The sequence below is a fragment of the Amblyraja radiata genome, chromosome 7, assembly GCF_010909765.2.
Source record: "Amblyraja radiata isolate CabotCenter1 chromosome 7, sAmbRad1.1.pri, whole genome shotgun sequence".
NCBI classification, from domain to species: domain Eukaryota; kingdom Metazoa; phylum Chordata; class Chondrichthyes; order Rajiformes; family Rajidae; genus Amblyraja; species Amblyraja radiata.
The window spans coordinates 83,245,209-83,264,796 of NC_045962.1; the positions used below are offsets into that span (position 1 = coordinate 83,245,209).

Below are 19,588 nucleotides of genomic sequence, written 5' to 3' on the forward strand. Positions count from 1 at the left end.
AGCGCGGAAACAGGCCCTTCGGCCCACCGAGTCCGCGCCGACCAGCGATCCCCGCACACCAACACTATCCCACACACACTAGGGACAATTTACAATTTTATCGAAGCCAATGAACCTGCAAACCTGTATGACTATGGAGTGTGGAAGGAGACCAGAGCGCCTGGAGAAAACCCAGAAGGGCCAGCCACAACTGACCTCAGGCAGTGCGTAGTGGGAAGCGGTTATCAACGAGGTAGAAAATTCATGTTTCTTCCCTCCAATGCCAGTACTGAGGGAGCCTTGTGTTTGGACTTTCGACTTTAGAGATACAGCGTGGAAACAGGCCATTCGGCTAATCCAGTCCGCGCCGACCAGTGATCAACCTTATGGACCAGTCCCACTTAGGCAATTTTTCAGCGGACTGCCGGCGACACACACACACACACACAGACACACACATCGCAAAGGCAGGGCCCAGAGCAAGCAGGGGGGGCGCTGTCTGAAATTCACACAGTGCAAAACCAAGGTGATACAGACACACACCGCGATGAACAGGAAGGTTAGGACGGCTAGCACAGTGTACGGTAAGTACTTTAAAAGAGCGGGTGGGGGAGGGGAGAAGGGGGGAGAAGGAGTGGAGACACTTTTAAGAAGCCAGACAACTTTTAATAAGTTCACCAGAGACCATCGGCGACCATGTGGCGAGTGCAGAGTCTCCTGCACTCGCCTAAAAAGTCACCTATGTGGGACAGGCCCTTTACACTAACATTGTCCTGCTCACTGGAGACAATTTACAATTTTACCGAAGCCAATTAACCTGCCAACCTGTACGTCTATGTTTCTATGGGTTATTGATTGGGGACGATCAGCCATGATCACAATGAATGGCGGTGCTGGCTCAAAGGGCCGAATGGCCTCCTCCTGCACCTATTTTATATAGGAATTCGGAACCACAAATGACCTCAGGCAGCGCGTTGTTAGGTAGGTCTAGGGAAGGTGTGATCTCAAGAGAAACAATGTGGATCACTTTGTGTCCATCTTTGGTATAAACCAGCATCGGCGGCTCTTTGTTTCTACATTTTGTCTACTCCACTGCGACATCTCCTCGAGGAGTGCCTACTCGGAAGAGGTTCCCCTCCTCTCTCCCGATGCGAGTTGTGCAGCATCCTCTCTCACTGCTGTCCCTGGCCGTTGCACAGTTCTCCGCCTTGCACCTCTTGAGACCACACGGCTGGTGCTGAGGAACTTCAGTCACATATGTATAATCTCTCCGTTCACACTGGGATAAATCAACGATCTCACAGCAATCCCCACGGTCGCGACGAAGGCTTCCAGCCCGAAATGATAGTTAGGTCGATCATTTATCGTCACTGGTACCGTGAAGGTACTGTGAAATTCTTTATTTTTGCCTACACAGTACACAAAGGAGTTGACACAAGGCGCAGAGTTACAGTGCCTTTCAATATTGTTGGTCCCTTCTTCGTCTTCCCCCACCCCCACCATCACCACCCCACCCCCTCCCCCCACCATCACCACCCCCCCACCACCATCACCACCCCACCACCACCATCACCACCACCACCCCCCCACCACCATCACCACCCCCGCACCATGCCCCCCCCCCCCACAACATCACCATCACCACCACCCCCCACCACTGCCACCACTGGTCCCTCTTGTTCTTGGCAGCAGAGTTAGATGTTGGAACGGTTGGGGGTTAGGGCGATCAGGGTTGAAGTACCAGTGTATTATCCGTGGGTGAGGCAGCTCCACGGGCCTTGGTTGGGCTCCACGGGTCTTGGAAGTCATTGTTCTATGGGAGATCCGGAGACAGATTTGTCACAAAGGAAATAGGTGCAGGAGTAGGCCATTCGGCCCTTCTAGCCAGCACCGCCATTCAATGTGATCTTGGCTGATCATCCCCAATCAGTACCCCGTTCCTGCCTTCTCCCCCATATCCCCTGACTCTGCTATCTTTAAGAGCCCTATCTAGCCCTCTCTTGAAAGTATCCAGAGAACTGGCCTCCACCGCCCTCTGAGGCAGAGAATTCCACACGCACAACTCTCTGTGTGAAAAAGTGTTTCCTCATCACCGTTCTAAATGGCTTACCCCTTATTCTTAAACTGTGGCCCCTGGTTCTGGACTCCCCCAACATCGGGAACATGTTTCCTGCCTCTAGCGTGCCCAAACCCTTAGTAATCTTATATGTTTCAATAAGATCTCCACTCGTTTAGACTCCCCCATCGTTCTTCTCCAGGTATGCCGTCTGACCCGCTGAGTTACTCCAGCACTATGTGTCTATCTTTTAACTCATGATGAACGGAGAATTGTGTGACCTGTGGCAACTCCACTCGGGAAGTAAGGCTGATTTGAAACTGCAATGTGCAGCCAGCCGATGCTTGCCAACTTCCAAGCCATTATCAACTACTCGTCGATAGTACAGTACAGTCTGTTCCTGCGCTGGGCTGTTCCCTCTGATCACTGAAGCACATGAGATGCAGACCTTACAGCAACGCCTGCAAGACCTGTGATCCTCTACCAACCTGCTCTCCCACAGCACACCTTCCCTCCATAGTCATAGAGTCGCACAGCTTGGAAACAGGCCCATCGGCCCAACTTGTCCATGCCGACCAAGATGCCCCATCTACACTAGTCCCAGCTGCTCGCGTTAGGTCCATATCCCTCTAAACTGGTCCTATCCATGTACCTGTCCAAATGTCTTTTGAAGGTTGTTCTTGTACCTGCCTCAACTACTCCCCCCCCCCCCCCCCCCCAGTAGCTCGATCTATACACCCACCACGCTCGATCTGAGGAAAGCTATCCCTCAGGACAACTTCCACCCAGTGTTCCTTCCGATTCCCACCAGTCCGCCCACGTTCTCTCTCCCTTTGTTCCACTTTAGCTATCCCCCCCCCCTCCCCCCCCTTTGTACTAAAACTTGTTAGCCTTCCCCTACTTGATTCCACCTGTCCCACCGCACGCATACCTTTCCGCCATGGGTTTCTTCATTGGAGAGAGACCACAAAATGCTGGAGTAACTCAGGCCAGTTCTGAAGAAGGGCCTTGATCCAAAACGTCACCCGCTCTTCTCTCCAGAAATGCTGCCTGTCCCGCTGAGTGAGTTTAGTTTATTGTGTACTGATTGGGGATGATCAGCCATGATCACAGTGAATGGCGGTGCTGGCTCGAATGGCCGACTCCTGCACCTATTGCCTATTGTCTACTGAGGTACAGTGAAAAGCCTTTGTTGCGCGCTATCCAGCCAGTGGAAAAAATACAGTACGTGATTAAAATTAAGATGCTGGAAAATCGAAGGTACACAAAAAAGCTAGAGAAACTCAGCGGGTGCTAACTTACTTACTTAGATCTGCTTCTGTGGCCAGCACACAAATAGCCGCCAGGGTTGGGCGCCGTCCACTCCAGCACTTTGTGTCTATCCTCGGTGTAAACCAGCATCTGCAGTTCCTTCCCACACAAGTTGCTTCATCCTTGGTTTGACTTTCATATCTCTCTCCCCACTTGGTCCCATCCCTGCTCGTCACCGCAACCTTATGTGGCTCCACCGATCACCTGTAAGCTTTTGTCGCTACCCTCCCTCTCTCCCACCCCTTCCCTCCCCAATCACAGTCCTTCTGCTTAATTTCCCCCGGCATTCATCTGTTTCCCACTCTCGCCGTTCACTATCACCAGTCTAAAGAAGGGCCTGGATCCCGAAACATCACCCATTCCTTCTCTCCAGGGATGCTGCCTGTCCCGCCGAGTTACTGCCTGTCCCGCCGAGTTACTGCATGCTTTTTGTGTTGCTATCACCTTTGACTTTCGATCCCCATACTGGCCCTCAACCTCCATCATCATCCGCACATCACCCGATCCTGCGCTTCACTTATCACTCACCAGGGGCAGAAATCCCAGGGGGGGAGGGGGGAAACATGTCCCCTCCATGTTTTCAGAGGTGGGGGACGGTTCCCACCCCCATTACAAGCTTTGTAAGGTATTGTGTTGGGTTTAATGAGTAGTGTTCGGCAGAACGATTCGATTCGTTCATCACTTTTATCACAAAGCACCTGCATCTCGACCAGTGGGAGCTGACGACTCGATGGGAAATTAAAGGGCCTGTCCCACTTACGCGATTTTTTTCGGCGACTGCCGGCGCCCGTCACTAATTACCGTCCACAGGGCCCACGGCTGAAGCCTCCGAAGCCTCGCCCGTGTGTGTGTGAGTGTGCGCACGCGCGCGCGATACCAAGAAATTGTGTGTCCCCCGGTCCCCCCCATGTTTTGATATCGATTTCCGTGCCTGTCACTCACTGTCTCACCCCTCCCTCTCACTTCCAAGTCCAGAATTCCTTCCCTGATGCAGGGTCTCGACCTGAGACATGGACCAGCCCATTGCCTCCACAGGTGCCGCCTGGACCTGCTGGGTTCTTCAAGCAGTCTAACGATGACTTTTTATTCACAGCACTCTGTATCGGAGAACTCTTAACTATTCATGACCTTCTGAATAAATAAATAATTTCTGACCTGATTTCCAACAGTGCAGTCCCTTACCCGTGAGACTGTCTTGCAGTTCATATCTGCATTGGAAAGAATCTCGTGTTATCCAACCCCTTCAGAATCTTATGCATTTCAATGCAATCATCGCTCATTCATTTGAGCCCCAGATCCATTTTGCATGAAAGTTCCTTGCATCACTAGCATAGCCACAGGGTCGTGCAGAGGTAAAGTTGCTGCCTTACAGCGCCAGAGACGCGTGTTCAGTCCTCACTATGGGTGCTGTCTGTACAGAGTGTGTACGATCTCCCTGTGAGCGCGTGGGGTTTCCGAGTCCTCTGCTTTTCTCCCACATTCCAAAGAGGTGCAGGTTTGTAAGTTAATTTAATTCTGTAAATTGTCCCTTGTGTGTAGGATAGAACTGGTGTACGGGTGATCGCTGGACGGTGTGGACTCGGTGGGCCGAAGGGCCTGTTTCCATGCTGTAACTCTAAACTTAACTAATCAAATAATTACTACAGTAAACTCTGTTGCACTGCCACCAAAACCCGTCAGCATTCCCTGAGACCACAACTCTTTATAGTACACCTTATGCTCTCTCTTGTCTCTGTCTCCAGTCTTGTCTTTCCGCTGACTGGTTAGCACGCAACAGAGGCTTTCCCCTGTACCTCGGTGCACGTGCCAATAAACTAGACTCAACAAAACTCACCAATGGACACCTTTATGCAGGAAGGAACTACAGATGCTGGTTTACACCGAAGATAGACACAAAATGCTGGAATAACTCAGCGGGACAGGCAGCGTCTATGGAGAGAAGGAATGGGTGACGTTTTGGGTCGAGACCCTTCTTCAGACTGAGAGTCAGGGGGAGAGGGAGACATAGAGATATGGAAGGGTAAGGTGTGAAAATGAAAGATCAACGGGCGCGTAGGCCAAGGAAAATGTAGAATGGATCATTGTTGGCTGAGGAGAAGGTGACAACGAGGCATACAATCGGTAAAATTTAATCAGGAGGACAGTGAAACCAGTCGGAGAACCGGGATGGGGGAGGGGGTTGGAGAGAGAGGGAAAGCAAGGGTTACTTGAAGTTAGAGAAGTCAATGTTCATACCGCTGGGTTGTAAGCTGCCCGAGCGAAATATGGGGTGCTGTTCCTCCAACTTTACTCTGCATCCTTCACACTGATGGCTACGCTGAAAGCAGTCCAGGCGTGTTCTGTTAACAAACAGCAGGACAAATCCAATCATTTTGCTTTGCGGTCCCCACCAAAGTGTCGCTGACACTGCTGTCAATTGGCAATTCCTCGCTGCAGAGCTGCCGACAGAGGCCCAGTGCAGGTGTTGTCAGCACCACTCATCTCCAGGCTTCATTATAGCCTCGATCCAAACAGCAACCTGTGAGCTGATTTTCAGTGTTGAGGTGAGTGAGCGTGTCTGCTTTAAACTTTACTTCAGAGACACAGCGTGGAAACATGCCCTCACTGTAGCAACTCTACCTGTGCCCCACTGTGCCGTGCCGCCTGAAGGGCCTGTCCCACTTTCCCGAGATACTCACGAATTCTCCCGAGTTTTCCCCTGGATTCAAACTCGGAGAATGTCCGTAGCAAGTCCGTAGTACCTACGGCTGGCATCTCCGAGTTTAGAAACATAGAAACATAGAAAATAGGTGCAGGAGTAGGCCATTCGGCCCTTCGAGCCTGCACCGCCATTCAATATGATCATGGCTGATCATCCAACTCAGTATCCGGTACCTGCCTTCTCTCCATACCCCCTGATCCCTTTAGCCACAAGGGCCACATCTAACTCCCTCTCAAATATAGCCAATGAACTGGCCTCAACTACCTTATGTGGCAGAGAGTTCCAGAGATTCACCACTCTCTGTGTGAAAAAAAAATTTCTCATCTCGGTCCTAAAGGATTTCCCCTCTATTTGAATCAAGGGGAAAACTCCGGAGAATTCGTGAGTAACTCGGGAAAGTGGGACAGGGGCTTTAGCCTATCGTGGATGCATCGGAACCTTCTACTGCTGCTGCTAGACTGAAAACCGTCTGAAGGAGGGTCTCGACCCGAAACGTCACCCATTCCTTCTCTACAGAGATGCTGCCTGTCCCACTGAGTTACTCCAACAGTTTGTGTCTATCTTTGGTTTAAACCAGCATCTGCAGTTCCTTCCCACACAGGCTGAAAACAGCGTTCCTCTATTCATTGATCACATTATATCCGCTGACTGGTTAGCACGCAACAAAAGCTTTTCCCTGTTCCTCGGTACACGTAACGATAAACTAGACTCAACTAAACTTACCAAAGCCATGTGCAGTTGTGAAAAGACACCTCTGTGTCGGAAGGAACTACAGATAGAGACAAAATGCTGGGGTAACTCAGCAGGACAGGCAGCGTCCCTGGAGAGACACTTCTTCAGACTGATTTGTAGGTTAATTGGTTTAGCTAAAATTATGAATTGTCGTGTGTGTGTGTGTGTGTGTGTGTGTGTGTGTGTGTGTGTGTGTGTGTGTGTGTGTGTGTGTGTGTGTGTGTGTGTGTGTGTGTGTGTGTGTGTGTGTGTGTGTGTGTGTGTGTGTGTGTGTGTGTGTGTGTGTGTGATAGTGCTAGTGTGCGGGGATCGCTGGCCGGCGTGGGCCGAAGGGCCTGTTTCCGTGCTGTATCTCTAAACTAAAGCTAAACCGGCCTTCTAGGTATCGCGGCCACCAGAATAGGTCAGAAATTGGGCTTCCTGAACAAACTTACAGCTCTCTGCCTTTCTCATCCTATACCCATTCCGATGAAGCACAACGCGAGTTTGAGGAACAGCACCTCGTTCTTCCAACCTGGCACAGTGCAGCCTTCTAAACTTGACAAATAATTCAGCATTTGGTGGCAATCGGACTTGTGTCTAACAATTCTGTTAATCCAGTGGTATTTGTTCTGCAGCTCGTCCAGACATCCATTAAACTGAAGAAGGATCCTTCTGTAAATTGCCCCCCTTGTGTGTAGGGAGTGGGTGTGAAAGAAGGATAGCATGGAACTAGTCTTCTTCTTCTTGCGTATGGCGTGCACAGCCTAAAGTTGTACGACAACTTTTTCTATTTGATTTTATTTGATTGTGCACGCCGGGTTGATTGCATTCGTCGAAACAGGGCGGACCACGTGAAGGTTGCAATCTCCCACCCCCATGGAACTAGTGTGAATGGGCGATCTGTAGCCAATGTGGACTTAGTGGACTTGTTTCCATGATGCATAGAACAGTACAGCACAACTACAGGCCCTTCGGCCCATAATGTCTATGCTGAGCACGATGCCCAGACCAACTCTTATCTGCCTGCATATAATCCATATCCCTCCATTCCCTCCATATCCAGAAGTCTCTTAAACACCATTTTGTATCTGCCTCCACTAGGGTTACCAACTGTCCCGTATTAGCCGGGACATCCCGTATATTGGGCAAAATTGTTTTGTCCCATAGGTGACCGCCCTTGTCCCATATTTGACTGCTACTACTCGGGTCGAGGGGGCTGTCGGGTCGGAGCGCGGCGTCCGGCCCCGCCTCACCCGTCCCGATGTAGTGCAGCCCATGGAGTGCAGCAGCAGCAGCAGCAGCGCCTCGCCCGTGGCCCCGTCGGTCGGCAGCCCGGCCAGCTGTCCGACCTTCGGACCTTCGCTTACCGCCGACACCACCACCCCTCCTTCTCATGGCCGATCATTGATTCGTGACTTGGATGGGGCGCCAGACTTTGGGTTCAACGTCGCGCGGCCCGGGCCAAAACTCATCAGTTGGCCCGCCGGATGGGCTTTGTGTGCAGTCCAGCACCCGGGCCAACTCATCATTCACCCAGCGTCGGTCAGCGAATTGCCGTCGGGAATTTGTCCCTCATTTTGACCTTATTTGGGAGTGGGAAAGTTGGCATCTCTACCTTCCACCACCACCCTTGGCATCATGTTTCAGGCACTCACGCCCTCTGTGAAAAACATATCTTGCCCTGCACATCTCCTGTAAACAATGCCTCTCTCACCTTAAACCTCTGTCCTCTAGGATTCAAAGTTTCCATCCCGGGAAAAGGGTCCAGACTGTGTTTTTTTCAATCAAAAACCGCGTGCTGGAATCAAGGTGCTAGCAAGATCTAGGCTGTGTGCAGCCTGCAATCACACATACCAACCTGCCTGCTGAGGTGCAAGACAAATGAATCACAGTCTAAAATCAATCCCGGAAGGTGCTGGAAAAATACAAGATTACGCAGTAATTTCTCCCTACACAGCTCAGATGGGGCACTTAGTTTGGCATGGACGAGTTGGGCCGAAGGGCCTGTTACCTTGCTGTATTCCTACATCCCAAGCCTTTTGAATGAACTCTATAAAAGAGTTCACCAAATTCCATCCAAGGTCTACAGACGGAAATAAATAAGCACTGTTTTCTAAAAATAACCTTTTTTTTTAATTACCAAGTGGATGCTTAAAATAGATGTGTGGAGAATGATTCCACCGTCGCTTCGAGTTGAACATTGTATAGCAGAAAAAAACTTTTATTGTTACAGTAATGATCTTAAATGAGTCCCTTAATTACTGATCAATTAAAATAGATTTTCTAACGTAACTCACTGAAAATCTTTATCACTTTAACCCTCTGCATTCTTTACCACTTTAAGAGTCCTGCCATGAATGAATTAGACATAGAAACATAGAAAATAGGTGCAGGAGTAGGCCATTCAGCCCTTCGAGCCTGCACCGCCATTCGATATGATCATGGCTGATCATCCAACTCAGTATCCCATCCCTGCCTTCTCTCCATACCCCCTGATCCCTTAGCCACAAGGGCCACATCTAACTCCCTCTTAAATATAGCCAATTAACTGGCCTCAACTACCTTCTATGGCAGAGAATTCCATAGATTCACCACTCTCTGTGTAAAATTATAGATCTAGTCCGTACCACTAATTTTAAAAAAACAGCCTCAGAATTAAAGGACGTACCTTTGGAAAGGAGATGAGGAGGAATATCTTTAGCCAGAGGGTGGTGAATCTGTGGAATTCATTGCCACAGAAGGTTGTGGAGGCCAAGTCAATGTGGATTTAAATGGCAGAGATTGGCAGAGTCTTGATTAGTGCGGGTGTCGGGGGTTATGGGGAGAAGTCAGTAGAATGGGGTTGAGAGGGAAAGTTAGATCAGCCATGCCGGAGTAGACTCGATGGGCCGAATGGCCCAATTCTGCTTTTATAACTAGTAATGAACATATGAAAATTGAACCCACTTGCCCAGATTTTATGGTGGATTCTTCCAGCATTTTTCACATCTGTGGTTTATTACCGAGCCACTGGAGAGAAGAAGAGGTGAAAAAGTTAATGAGGAAGCCAGAGCAAAACATTGTGTCTGCTCATTGAAAGGGAAGAAGAAACCTGCTGATGTTGGAAGAAAACACCGTGTGGTAACTCTCCCAACTCTCTGAAGAGAGAGCAAGTTCACAGCTGATGCTGAGGATTAGACTCTGGGCATCGATCCAAACAAGCCTGCTGGCTACAAGGTTTACTTAAACAAACCCAATAGTCTGCATCCAGATCCCTGTAAACAAGGAGCATTGAATGGCCTTACCTCCAGTTTCGTATCAGTCAATACTCCCCTGGGCCGCTCCATCCGAGATAAGCCATGGGGGAAAAATAGGCAGAGTTACTATAGACAATAGGTGCAGGAGTAGGTCATTCGGCCCTTCGAGCCAGCACTGCCATTCAATGTGATCATGGCTGATCATCCCCAATCAGTACCCCGTTCCTGCCTTCTCCCCCATATCCCCTGACTCCACTATCTTTAAGAGCCCTATCTAGCTCTCTCTTGAACTTATCCAGAGAACCAGCCTCCACCGCCCTCTGAGGCAGAGAATTCCACAGACTCACAACTCTCTGTGAGAAAAAGTGTTTCCTCATCTCCATTCTAAATGGCCTACCCCTTATTCTTAAACTGTGGCCCCTGGTTCTGGACTCCCCCAACGTCGGGAACATGTTTCCTGCCTCTAGCGTGTCCAAACCCTTAATAATCTTATACCAAACCCTTAAGAAGCTTATAAAGATATTGGTTTAGTTTGGTTTGGAGATACAGCACGGAAACAGGCCCTTCAGCCCACCGAGTCCGCACCGACCAGCGATCCCCGCACACTAACACTATCCTAGGTACAATTTACATTTACACCAAGCCAATTAACCTACAATCCTGTACGCCTTTGGAGCGTGGGAGGAAACCTAAGATCTCGGAGAAAACCCGCGCGGTCACGGGGAGAACATACAAACTCCGTACCGACAGCACCCGTAGTGGGGATCGAACCCGGGTCTCTGGCACTGTAAGGCAGCAACTCTACCGCTGCGCCACCTTGCCATGAGAGCATCCAAGGCATTGTTGAGGCAACCTGGATGCGGAGTTACTGCAGAACTTTGTTACGTTTTGTTTCAACGTTTCTGCTGAACAGAGTTGGTCTTGGCATCGTGTTCTACTGCAGTTGTACAGGGTCTTGGTGAGACCACACCTGGAGTATTGTGTACAGTTTTGGTCTCCTAATCTGAGGAAAGACATTCTTGCCATAGAGGGAGTAAAGAGAAGGTTCATCAGACTGATTCCTAGGATGTCAGGACTTTCATATGAAGAAAGACTGGATAGACTCGGCTTGTACTCGCTAGAATTTAGAAGATTGAGGGGGGATCTTATAGAAACTTACAAAATTCTTAAGGGTTCTTAAAATTCTTAAGATTATTCCCGATGTTGGGGAAGTCCAGAACAAGGGGTCACACTTTAAGGATAAGGGAGAAATCTTTTAGCACCGAGATATGAAAAACTTTTTTCACACAGAGAGTGGTGAATCTGTGGAATTCTTTGCCACAGAAGGTAGTTGAGGCCAGTTCATTGGCTATATTTAAGAGGGAGTTAGATGGGGCCCTTGTGGCTAAAGGGATCAGGGGGTATGGAGAGAAGGCAGGTACAGGATACCGAGTTGGATGATCAGCCATGATCATATTGAATGGCGGTGCAGGCTCGAAGGGCCGAATGGCCTCTACTCCTGCACCTATTTTCTATGTTTCTATGTTCAGCACGGACATTGTGGGCCGAAGGGCCTGTTCCCTTGCGCTATTGTTACATGTCAGATGTGGTAAGGAAAGCCTTGCGGTATGTCTTGCCGGTAAGTTGTGAGCCGAAACGTCATCTCTCCATGTCCACCAGGGATGTCCCGCTGAGTAAAGGGCCTATACCACTTGGGCGTCATTTGCGCGTCATGCAGATGGCGCGCGAAGATTTTGTACATCCCAAAATCCTGGTGCGCTGCGCGTGACCGCGCATCACTGCCTACATCATCACACACCATGCGCGCATCACGTGCACCGTGACGCGTAAATTATGACCCGCAAATGACGCCCAAGTGGGACAGCCACTTAACTCCAGCACTGTGTCTCCATCTTCGGCGTAAATCAGCGTCTGCAGTTCCTTCCTCTGCGTTTCGTCCGCAATCATCCGCCTCTTCACTGTCTTGTCTCCCTCTTATTTCCCTCTCTTTCAGGAGGAAGGCTTCATCGGTTACGTCCGGCGAATGAAGGGGCAGGACCACGAGAGGACTGTGAAGACCAGGGAAGAGTTGTAACCCTCCTGCCCACGCCAGCTACCGCACCGTGGCACAGCCCCGTCTCCATCACTACCCGTACTGAAACGTCACACTTCCCGAGGGCCAAGGGTTTTATAAATAATGAAGAGTAAGCAATTTATCCAAAAAAAGTGATCATGGTGGATCACCTGCGGTTCTTTTGTTTTTGTTAAAAAAAAAGGGGCAGCGCGGTGTTATGGGAAAAGGATAGTTAGAAAACGAGTGTCATATTGTGTCCAAATACAACGTTTGTGTCTAGTGACCGACTGGTGTGAGTGTGCCCTGTGCCAACATCACCAACGCCAGACTTCTCGCCCCCGCTCTCTGCCACATCCTAGCTAGAGGACACTTTTTTCAGAAGATATTGGGTCAATGAATGCGGGAGAAAGCCATTCCTTCAAACAGTTTGAAGATGCTCGAGTGCAAGATGCTCAAGTAGGCTAAGATATTCATCTGCTTTATTAAACTCAGCTAGGATGGGCCTTTCCTTGGACACCAACAGAGGGGCATCAACAGCTGGACTGCACCAGTCGATGCCTACCATCAGTTGTTCTATGCAAGTGTTTTTGTAGCTGTGGGTTTTTCTACACAAGGTCCATACATTCGGGTGAGGTTGCATAAGGCCGCGGGGTTTTTTTTCAACTTTTGGGTGGGGGGTGGTTTGGGAGGGGTTTGCAATCGGTTACAAGTTTTAATCAAACTGCTCAGGGACGACACAAGACAGGTCCAGATGCGGCGCGTTCGATGGGATTACGTTTGAGCTTCGTGATTACCTGTGGCGTTGGGTTCTCTTTAATTCCAAATTAAACAAAAAATGGAGAAAGTTATGAGTACGATTTCAGCCTTTGGGTACCGGTCCATTAATGACCAAATATTTTTGGATTGCATGCTGACAAATGGAAAATTTAACCAATCAAAGAATTCTAATAAAGTGCGATTTTTGTGTTTTATTTACACTGGTTTGATATATCATTTTTTACACAGAGAGTGGTGAATCTGTGGAATTCTCTGCCACAGAAGGTAGTTGAGGCCAGTTCATTGGCTATATTTAAGAGTGAGTTAGATGTGGCCCTTGTGGCTAAAGGGATGGGATACTGAGTTGGATGATCAGCCATGATCATATCGAATGGCGGTGCAGGCTCGAAGGGCCGAACGGCCTACTCCTGCACCTATTTTCTATGTTTCTATATTCCACTGCTGTCCAAGGTTTCATGGATCATATATCAAATGGATTATCATCACAGGTTTAAGAAGTCAAACAACTTCAACCAGGTTTTAATTAATACAGTATATCGGGTTAACCCAGGAGTTTCCTTGCTATATCTCTAAATTCAACTTTGGAAAGTGGGAGGAATGTGGAACACCTGGGAACCGAAGGTCTCGGACAAAACCCACGTAGGTCATGGGGAGAACGTAAAAACTCCGTACAGACAGCACCCGTAGTCAGGATCGAACTAGGGTCGCTGGCTCTGTGAGGCAGCAACTCCACCACTGTGCCACCTGAAACATCACCTATTCCTTTTCTCCATTGATGCTGCCTGACTCGCTGAGTTACTCCAGCATTTTGTGTCTGTCATCCTGACATTGAATCCATTTCAACCCGGTGAGGAAAGTAACGTTAAATTAGCAATGTTACAAAATTTTGAGATTTAAAAAATCAAGTCTGCAATTTATCCCATCAGATAAAGCATAAAAGGAAGTTTCATTTGACACCAAATTCACTTTCATATCATCAGTATTACAAAAGTTATGGCCATTTCCATACTCTGAAATGACAGGTCCACAAGACCTTTTTCCAGAACTGTGGTTGCTCTTTTAAGTACTTCTTGGCAAACTGTAACCCGGCCATCCTATTTTTGCGGCTAACCAGTGATTTGCATCTTGCAGTATAGCCTCTGTATTTCTGTTCATGAAGACTTCTGCGGACAGTGGTCATTGACAAATCCACACCTGACTCCCGAAGAGTGTTTCTGATCTATGGAGAAGTGTTTGGGGATTTTTCTTTATTATAGAGAGAATTCTTCTGTCACCAGCTGTGGAGGTTTACCTTGGCCTGCCAGTCCCTTTGCGATTAGTAAGCTCACCAGTGCTCTCTTTCTTCTTAATGATGTTCCAAACAGTTGTTTTTGGTAAGCCTAAGGTTTGCCTGATGTCTCTAACAGTTTTATTCTTGTTTCTCGGTCTCATAATGGCTTCTTTGACTTTCATTGGCACAACTTTGGTCCTCATGTTGATAAACAGCAATAAAAGTTTCCAAAGGTGATGGAAAGACTGGAGGAAAGACTAGGTGCTGAGAGCTCTCTTATACCTGCATTAAGGGGGTAATTAAACACATCTGAGCAATTACACACACCTGTGAAGCCATGTGTCCCAAACATTATGGTGTCCTGAGGGAGGAACTATGTATAAACACAGCTGTAATTTCTACATGGTGAAACTGGTGTTCTGTGCTGCATCTTGGTAGAACCAGTCTGTTGCTGAAGGTGCTCCTCAGGTTGACCAGTGTGTCATGGAGGGGGTGAGCTTTATTGTCCAGGATGCTCTGCAGTTTGAGGAGCAACCTCCCTCCTCCTGGACTATGTGTGTAGCTCCCTAATTCTGGACCACGCCTTCCTTCAGCAAACCTTGTTAACTTGAAACAGAGCAAATTGTGTCTAGAAAACCACGGCGGGTTTGGTGGAGGTTTAGAATTGTCACATGTACCGAGCTACAGTGAAAAGCTGTGCTTTGCATGTTATCCAAACAGATCAGACATACCATACGTAGAAACAAACAAGGGACAGCACGGTGGCGCAGTGGTAGAGTGGCTGCCTCGTTGCGCCAGAGACCCCGGTTCAATCCTGACTAAGGGCGCTGTCGGTACGGAGTTTGCACATTCTTCCCTGTGACCACGTGGGTTTTCTCCGGGTGCTCCGGTTTCCTTCCACACTACAAGTACGTGCAGGTTTGTAGGTTAATTGGCTTTGATAAAATTTTCAATTGTCATTAATGTGTGCAGGAAAGTGTTAGCTGGTCAGCATGGACTCGGTGGGCCGAAGGGCCTGTTTCCACAATGTATCCCTAAACTAAACTTTAATTTTAATATCGTCATGTGTACCGAGCTACAGGGAAAAGCCTTGCTTTGTATGTTATCCAGATATATCGGATAATCTTACACATAAATACAATTGTTTAGCTCAAGTACAATCGGTAGAGCAATGGAGAAGACACAGAGTGTAGAATATAGTTCTCAGCATCAGTTCCAGAGACAAAGTCCAATGTGCACAGGGTAGAGTGGAATCAGACTGTTCCCCAGCTTATAGACGGACTGTTCAAAAGCCTGATAACAGAGGGGAAGAAGCTGTTCCCGAGTCTGGCGGTGTGTGCTTTCAAGCTTTGAAACTATTCATTTAAAGATCTTGGGTGACGTTTCAGGTTGAGACCCTTCTTCAGACCCGAAGCGTCGCCCGTCCCTTCTCTCCAGAGAAGCTGCCTGTCCCGCTGAGTTACCCCAGCATTTTGTGTCTACCTTCGGTTTAAACCAGCATCTGCAGTTCGTTCCTACACATTTAAAGATCTTTACAGATAAATCCCGCTGTCAGGCTGAAATGCTCAGTGAATGAGGAGGCGTGGGTCACATCTGATGCGTTTCGAGAGCTCAAGTCCACATTGCATCGTCACTTTCCATAGGAACTAATCACTGCAAATCGGGGTCATCTAAGCTGAGTCTTGACATCTGAAGAGTCACAGTTGTTGCGGTCTCTTTCATGATTACATCCTGTTCACAATCGGATATCCAGTAATGCCCATCGTCAACATTAGTCTCTGCATAATTCTTTACTCGTTCTTTAGGGGCAGCACGGTGGCGCGGCGGCAGAGCTACTGCCCTACAGCGCCAGAGACCCAGGTTCGATCCTGACAACGGGAGATTGTCTGTACGGAGTTTGTACGTGCTACCCGTGACCTGCGTGGGTTTTCTCCGAGACCTTCAGTTTCCTCCCACACAAGAATGTAAAATTGTCCCTAGTGTTTAGTTTGGAGTTTAGAGATACAGCGCGGAAACAGGCCCTTCAGCCCATCCTACACCCACTAGGTACAATTTTTACATTTACCAAGCCAATTAACCTACAAACCTGTACGTCTTGAGTACTGTGTGCAGCACTGTGTGTGTAGCGTAGTGTTAGTGCGCTGGGATCGCTGGTCAGCGCGGGCCGAAGGGCCTGTTTCCGTGGTGTACCTCTAAACTAAACTACTCGCAAATGGATGAGTGCATTGAACCAGTTTACTCTTCGATAATCTCTGCTGTAAAATATGTAGCAAGTGTGAGCATCCCCAAACAGTACCCCGTTCCTGCCTTCTCCCCATATCCCCTGACTCCGCTACCTTTAAGAGCCCTATGGAGCTCGCTCTTGAAAGTATCCAGAGAACTGGCCTCCACCACCCTCTGAGGCAGAGAATTCCACAGACTCACCTCTCTGTGTGAAAATGTGTTTCCTCATCTCTGTTCTAAATGGGTTACCCCTTATTCTTAAACTGTGTGGCCCCTGGTTCTGGACTCCCCCAACATCGGGAACATGTTTCCTGCCTCTAGCGTGTCCAAACCCTTAATAATCTTATATGTTTCAATAAGATCCCCTCTCATGTTTCTAAACTCCAGAGTATACAAGCCCAGCCGCTCCATTCTCTCAGCGTATGACAGTCCTACCATCCCAGGAATGGAGATGGAGGAAGCGATGTGCTCTTGGACGTGCTTCTTCATGGAATGAGATGGGCAACCAAACGCCATCTGCTCTCTCAGTTGGTGGACAGGAAGGTTTCCAGAGACTCACGTGGATGTGGAGAACTCCGGGTGTTGCCGCTTCTCTGGCCAATATTCATCCTGCAGTCAGGATTATCCGGTCCTGTTGGCATCGCTACACCTGCTATATCGCTACATCACACCATTTGCCCACGGCAATCCCAACCTGACAACAGTGGCTGCTCTTCACTGGACGTTACGGGACATGAAAGATACAGGGTGTGGATGGGACAATAGAGGAATCATTCAGAAACATCAATTGAGATCGCACCTGAGCAGCTGTTTAGTTCAGTTTAGAGATACAGCCCGGGAACAGGCCCTTCGGCCCACTGAGTCCATGCCGCCCAGCCATTCCCGCACACTAACGCTATCCTACACACACTGGGGACAATTTACAATTTCACCAAGCCAATCAACCTACAAAACTGTACATTTTTGGAGTGTGGGAGGAAACCAAAGAAAACCCACACAGGCCACGGGGAGAAGGTACAAACTCCGTACAGACAGCACTGATAGTCAGGATCAGACCCGGGTCTCTGGCACTGCAAGGCATCAACTCTACTGCTGCCCGCCGTGCCAACCTCCCTGTGGAATATACATTCAGATTCTTCAATAAATCTGGACCAACAACCTGGAATCAGGGTGGCACGGGTTCGATCCTGGCTACGGGTGCTGTCCGTACGGAGTTTGAACATTCTCCCTGTAATTCTCCGGGTGCTCCAGTTTCCTCCCATGCTCCAAAGACGTGCAGATTTGTAGGTTAATTGGCTTCGGTAAATTGTCCCCAGTGTGTGTTAATGTGCAGGGGGATCGCTGGTCCGCACGGAGTCAGTGGTCCGAAGGACCTGTTTCCGTGCTGTATCTCTAAACTCAGCTAAACCCAAGGTAAACACAAAATGCTGGTGTAACTCTCTCAGTCTGAAGAAGGGTCCCGACCCGGAACCTCACCCATTCCTTCTCTCCAGAGATGCTGCCCAAAGATCCTATAGCGAGCAAGATAGATCACTCGGCGAAAAAGACGTAGTACGGCCATGGGCAGATTCATGGGTAATTTTAGGCCCCATTTCCGTAACCGGCTTCCGTCTCTGCACCAAAGATCCCATCGCGGAGCAAAGATACTAGTGCGGAGACGGAAGCCGGTTACGGAAACATCCTCGTAAAAATCAAAGTTCTTTGGTAAAAATCTTCTCGTCATTTTCAGAATTATAATTTATTAACACAAACTGTTCCCCCGCAACGTAGATTACATTGCGAGTCGGGTCGGGTCAGGTTACTGAAATGGATGAAAAAAAGGCCCACTGCGTTTAGCAGGAGTGGTCTATCTTGCTCCGCTATAGGATCTTTGATGCTGCCTGTCCAGCTGAGCTACTCCAGCATTTTGCATCCATCTTCGGTGTAAACCAGCATCTACGGTTCCTTCCTAAGCTAAAGGTCCGTTAAAATGATGGTTCAGTTCTAAAATGAGAATTGAATGCTTCTGAATGAAGTCAGTTGACTATCTGACTGCATTACCTCAGCACTGACACCTTGCAGGTTTTGCACATCGGACCGGCAGTTATCCGTCATCTATTACTCAGTTCTTCACGCACTCCGCCAGTAATATTTCACACCAGTGAGGTAAACATGATTGCATGGCTCTGAAAATAATAATTACCAATCCAGCCATATGCCGGCCCCCTTGGTGCCACAGTGCAATTGATAAGAGGTGAGGGTCGTAACACGGCAGCTCACCGGTCATTAATCACCCTGGGACCAAGGTCTCTCAAGTGAGCAAACAAGGTGAGAAAACCGAGAGAAATGCAAGATACAGGAATCATTTACCCATTCCTAACCCTCCCTCACCCTAGTTCTCCGACTAGTTTCACTGACCTGATTAATTTTACTGTTTGCACGCCTCGTTGTCACCTTCCCCTCAGCCAACAGTGAACCATTCTACATTTCCTTGGGCATCATCTGCTTTGATCTCTCCTTTTCACACCTTACGTGCTCTTTGCACCCTTCCATTTCCCTCTCCCCTGACTCTCAGTCTGAAGAAGGGTCCCGACCCGAGATGTCACCCATTTCTTCCATCCAGAGATGCTGCCTGACCCGCTGAGTTAACCCTGTATTTTGTGTGTGTCATCCTTGAATTTAGTGGGTAATGACACAGAATGCAGGAGTAACTCAGCGGGACAGGCAGCATCTCTGGAGAGAAGGAATGGGTGACGTTTCAGGTCGAGACCATTCTTCAGACTAGTTAGGGATAAGGAGAAACGAGAGACATAGACGATGAAGAACAATGAATGAAAGATATGCAAAAAAGTAACGGTGATAATGGAAAAACAGGACATTGTTAGCTGTTTGTTGGGTGAGAACGAGAAGCTGGTGCGACTTGGGTGGGGGAGGGATAGAGAGACAGGGAATGGCGGGGCTACCTGAAGTGAGAGAAATCAATGTTCATACTGCTGGGCTGTAAGCTGCCCAAGCGAAATATGAGATGCTGTTCCTCCAACATGTTTAGCCTCACTCGGACAATGGAGGTGACCTAGGAAAGAAAGGTCAGCGTGGGAATGCGAAGGAGAATTAAAGTGTTTAGCAACCGGGAGCTCAGGTGGACTGAGCGCTATATCTCTATATCTCTCGTTTCCCTTATCCTTAACTAGTCTGATCAAGGGTCCCGACCTGAATCATCATCACCCATTCTTTCTCTCCAGAGAGGCTGCGTGTCCCGTTGAGTTACTCCAGCTTTTTGTGTCTATCT

General features: G+C 48.6%; 1 protein-coding gene across 2 annotated transcripts in view; it reads left to right on the top strand.

Moving 5' to 3' along the window:
• The window catches only part of pdia5 (protein disulfide isomerase family A member 5), a 159,428-nt gene extending 146,403 nt beyond the window's left edge, over positions 1 to 13,025 (top strand). The window contains exon 17 of one of the 2 annotated variants that reach the window (XM_033024867.1): positions 11,991 to 12,876. In XM_033024867.1, the coding sequence (XP_032880758.1) occupies positions 11,991 to 12,071 (81 nt within the window). In that variant the 3' untranslated portion in view covers positions 12,072 to 12,876. Of the gene's footprint in view, positions 1 to 11,990 lie in introns of both variants that reach the window. The other variant, XM_033024866.1, reaches the window with a different exon arrangement.
• Positions 13,026 to 19,588: the final 6,563 nt, after the last annotated feature.